Below are 4,797 nucleotides of genomic sequence, written 5' to 3' on the forward strand. Positions count from 1 at the left end.
CACTGTAAAGAAATGAAACAGTACTGCAGTTTTGACAGTTTCCTTAGAAGTTACACGCTACAGTGATTGATGACGTGATATTTTGACACTACTGGATGAAGTCCCTGCAACAGATACTGAGGTTGTATCTTGGTATCAGGATGATGCCCACCTGAAGGTGGTAAGTTGTGATGACAGGCTTATTTCCAGCACACCAGACATCTTCCTTCATCTGCCTCATGACTCTGAAGCACTTCATGCGACAACCACCATCTTCATCGAGGCCTTCCATGAGGAGATGCTCAGCACGGAAGAAGCACAGCTGCCAGTGGTAATTGGAGCGGGCCAGAAGGTCAAAACCAAGTGACTGTGGACAAAAAGGGAAGTGGCACACGAGACCAGAGACAAACTTCAGAGCAGTGCAGAGGGATCTTACGAAAAAGATGTGTGACATCTCTCAAAGTGGGGCAGCGTATTCTAAACAGGGATAGCTGAGGCAGCAAACATGGGTCATGCTCCCATCCTAATTCCTAGTCAAATGACTGTGCAATTTGTTTTGTTTCCTCTGCTACTAATTACTCCCAGAAGGTGCAGCTCTAGAGCTACCACGTGCAGTACCAGCAGTGCTAGTAAAGCAGAGACACAACTCTGCAGGCTTTTTGCCATGGATCAGCAGGTCATGCATGAGGGGAGCAGGTCTGGAAGGTGTTGAGTGGACCTGCAGAAGCATGGCAGCTGGGGCTGAACTGAATCCAGCCATGAGCTTTGTAGGCAAAGATGGGGTTAGATTGGAAGAAAAACTGCAAGGTAGTGGTGGTCCATATGCAGAAGGCTTAAATGAGGCAGAGCAGAACGACGTGTGTTAAAACTGAGCTACCCTGGCAGAGCTGTGTGCAAGAGACTCGTGCAACAAAGTTAACTCAGTTTTTCTTCCACAGAATCATCATTGCATCATTGCAGAGGAAAAAACCCCAATAAAATCTGACACAATACTTTGAAATACCACTTCTCTAGAGAATACACCTTCCAACCATGCTGTTGCCTGCCATGCCCATGCAGTCCTTCAACTGGGAAACCACTGCCAGACAGCTGCAAGGTAAATTCCAGCACAGAGTTAGTAGTGTTTTTTATACTGTTCACCTTGACACGCTGTACTTTTTCCTGGGAAGGCCAACGCTTGAGGCAACGAGGCCACCGGGCTTTCTCAGGCCAGCAGGTTGGAATCTCCACAGCAGGGACCAGCTCCACCTCAACCTGGGATTCTGATGTCTCCACAGCCACCCGGACTACTGAGCTGAAGCTTTCCAGCACTGTCACTTTACCTGTGAAGGAACAACCAGAGAAGATAATAAAGAGGAAAAGGTTCTTTACCACAAGCTAAACAAGGAGCTGCCTAGGGCCCTGCAGTTCTATTGGTCTGTCTTAACACATTCTCTTCAGTGCCATAAGCAGAATACAAGAAAAAACCTTATCATTTTAATTTACCCTGGAGAATGAGAACAGGAAGAAGATGAAGGAACAACTAAGTTCTCAATTTGACATTCAACTACCATGCTTTTGTTTTCCTTTGCGGGTTCTCCTAAGTCCTAGGACCAGTTTCTTAAAAATACAGATAGACAAGTGGTGAAACCTAACACTTCTAATGCTTCAGTACAACAAGGAGATCACTGCAGATTAGAGGGGATCAGATGACCACTTCATACCTAAAGATCTCCTTATTCCTTTAAAGAACTCACGATCTGTTCAAATTACTTACCCTCACTGGTGATTCAGAATGTTTTGTGGGGTATACACAAGTTTTATTTCTGAAGATGCACTTGCACATAAGACAGTGACAGAATTTATGCCTGCTGTGCAGAGCAGTCATACAAACAGGGCTATTTGTCTCACTGGGACTGCTGAGTGTCAACAAGAGTTAGCTCCATGGTGATGTGAAGGAAAGAATGGCTTGTCTCCAGGAACGTGCTCTCAGAGCAGAAAAGAACAAAACCTGTGACTAATAAACTTAGTGAGACGTTTCCTGTTGGTCCAGCTGTGTTCATGGAAGAAGTTTCTGTCCCCAGCTTTCCCTGTCACTCTGGCAGCATCACTGTCCCTTCATCTTTACCATCTGAGCCAATTGTGTGATCATGCTCTAACCCACTGAAGTAAAAGACAGAGCAGATTACCACAGCAGGTTAAACAGCAGTGTGTTAACCCACGTAATTTTGACTGGCATGGGCTAAGGAGCCCACACAACAGACCTGAGGGGACAATGATGAACATCTGCTCTCACAGAGGAAGTATCTGCCTACACCCAGTGGTAATTCAGCATCTCCTCCAGGAAGTGCAAGGGTGAACTGCCTTGCAAATAGTGGAGTCCATCCCAACAAGAACTTTAAAACCCTCAGTAAAATCTGCATGTTACTTCCCTGCTGAGCTAAGCCTGGCACCAAAACAGGAACTGTACTGCTCCCAAGCCCTCAGCAGGGCTCCCTAGCAGCAAGTGCTGTGTCAGCACATATATATATTCATAACATTTCCAAAAAAGCATTGTAACTGTGATATCTATTCTTCCATCAGTGAATAGTGAGGCACCTTAACAACTGTAGTTTCGATGGTGTTCAAAGAATTAAAAAAAACAACTAATGAAAACAGGGAAATTTTTCTGTAACATTAGTTGTACTGTGGGATGAAGGAAGTTCCTTCTTCACAGAAATGAACAAAAATGGTAAATACTCCTCCTGACTTCATCTTAGCTGGGCAACCTATTCCAGTGTCTTACTACCCTCATGGTGAACTTGTTTTCTCTTGTGAGTAAAACTCAGACTGCAATCAGATGAGTGGAAATGGTTCCTACTTCTCTGGAATACAAAAGACTCAGACCAGGCTGCAGATGAGTAAAGTCATCCTGGAAGCATGCTATGCAAAGAGACACCACAGTCTGGTTTTGCTCATGTCTTATTGCGAAAAGATGGACATAGACTATTTAGCTTGAACAAAGCCAAGTGTTCATTTGCTGAAGTCTAAAAAATGCCTCTAGGACACCAAGAATGAAGCATGAGGATCACTGTTCAGGCAGCATCTTGCTACAGATGTTGTAGCTATGAAGGCATGTTGCATGCACCACTGATTGCATTATGTCAGTGATCAGCATTTCCAGTAAAAATAGCCACAGAAAATAAACAGGTGCTTTGGATTGTTCACAGAGGAATCAGCACCAGTACTGACAGCAAACTTCCATTACATCTGCCAAACAAGACTGGAGAAGCCTGGGCACTGGGGAAAAGAGCACTTGTCCAACAGACTTTGCTTAAGTAGAACTCTGTCTACTTAGTTTCCACACTTCATGCTGGAAAGCTATGGGCAGCTAAGGTTTTCTCAGAGCGTTATCTGACCTATAAACAACTTCAAGCACTTTTTCTTCTGACTTAAGCACTTTCCCTGTATCAAATTTTCCTGTAATATCTTCCTTGCTAGTCTAGATATATTGTGGCCGCTGTAGTAGAAATAAGATTTTTCCCAAACAATTTTCCTAAATGCTCTGAAAATATGTTGCATCTTGGTTGAACTGTGAGGGTGATGTTGCTGGAGACTCTACTCAAGTTCCTAAGAAAGGAGCAACATCTTGGGTGTGGAGAGGCCAAGAACTACTCACTTCTATCCTCAATCCAGGTCTACGTGCATCATTAAAATGGGCTAAAGGCCTCTGATTTTGGAGGGGCTTATTGCTTTTTTAACTTTCTGAACATGTCAACTAACCAAGCACTTTGTGTGTGTGATGGCTTTCCCTCTACCAGCTGCAGAAGACAGAAAGTTCCTCTTACATCTGTCCCCACTAAACTCACTGGAGAGGTTACAGGAGATAATCGACTTCTCCACCAGCTCCCGGAAGACGATAAGGACTTTGGCTGGAACCAGGTCACCTTCGACGTTCACATCCGTTTCATGCCACTGCTGAAGGCTTTTTGAGAACTGCTCCACCTCTAGCCACTGGTGCAGTTCCTCAGGGTCCCGCACGGAGGAGAGGAGCTTGGCTCCATGCACGGTGTAATAACGCCAGTGCCGTACCTGGCATTCCCTGTACCCGCTCAGGCCGCGCAGAGGGACTGTGATGAGGAACTGGCTGGGTGCTAAGACCTAGGAGAGTGCAGAGAGATTGAGAGAGGAGACAAGGGCAGATCCATGAGCTTGGAGTAAGGAAAAGAGGGTTATGGAAGAAAGAGGTAAAACTGGGGGCTTTGGTGAGAAGGAAAAGACATGGTATGATGGGAGCAATTGATTACAACCAGGATCTGTTCCATGCCTGTCTGAGGGTTACATTGGAGGTACACAGAATAAAAGGAAATTGCCTTAGAAGGAGCCTGATGTGACTGCCAGGGCCAATAAAAGAGCACACCGACTGATTTGCCACCACACCTGCCATTGTTTCCCCCATTCCTTGTTATTTCTAGTCTGCAGTTCCACAAGATGTAATAACTAGCAGCTTCCCAGGAGCAGGAAAACATCAGAGAGCAAGTTTTGAGCTCTAGCAAAGGGAAACAAAATAGTCCAAGTTATTACCTCAGAATTATTACTAGGGTTAGGCCTAGAGGACAACAAGAATAATAACTATAGCAAGAACTGCACTTTTCTGCTCTCTTCCGAAGTCCGTTACAGACTATAGCAAAATAAGGTTATGGCCCATTGATTTTAAAAGTATTTCAGTCTCTATGACTGTCCTTTAAGAGAGAGAGACATGAAGTAAGTGACATGTTTGAACCCACACAGACAGTGGCACTCTCAGAAATAAACTCAGGTCTTGGTCAGCTGTACTGTATGGACCTGCCTCTCCTGCTG

At 44.8% G+C, this 4,797-nt stretch overlaps 1 protein-coding gene across 1 annotated transcript in view; it reads right to left on the reverse strand.

Moving 5' to 3' along the window:
* MAB21L3 (mab-21-like 3 (C. elegans)) overlaps positions 1 to 4,797 on the reverse strand; it is a 16,528-nt gene that overhangs the window by 2,964 nt on the left and 8,767 nt on the right. Inside the window, exons 3-5 of the mRNA XM_009998215.1 lie at positions 3,807 to 4,098; positions 1,120 to 1,301; positions 152 to 346 (exon numbers count right to left, since the gene is read on the reverse strand). Of these exons, the coding sequence (XP_009996517.1) occupies positions 152 to 346; positions 1,120 to 1,301; positions 3,807 to 4,098 (669 nt within the window). The remainder of the gene's footprint in view (positions 1 to 151; positions 347 to 1,119; positions 1,302 to 3,806; positions 4,099 to 4,797) is intronic.

The sequence above is a fragment of the Chaetura pelagica genome, unplaced genomic scaffold (genome assembly GCF_000747805.2).
Source record: "Chaetura pelagica isolate M959 unplaced genomic scaffold, ChaPel_1.0 scaffold65, whole genome shotgun sequence".
Classification (NCBI taxonomy): Eukaryota; Metazoa; Chordata; class Aves; order Apodiformes; family Apodidae; genus Chaetura; species Chaetura pelagica.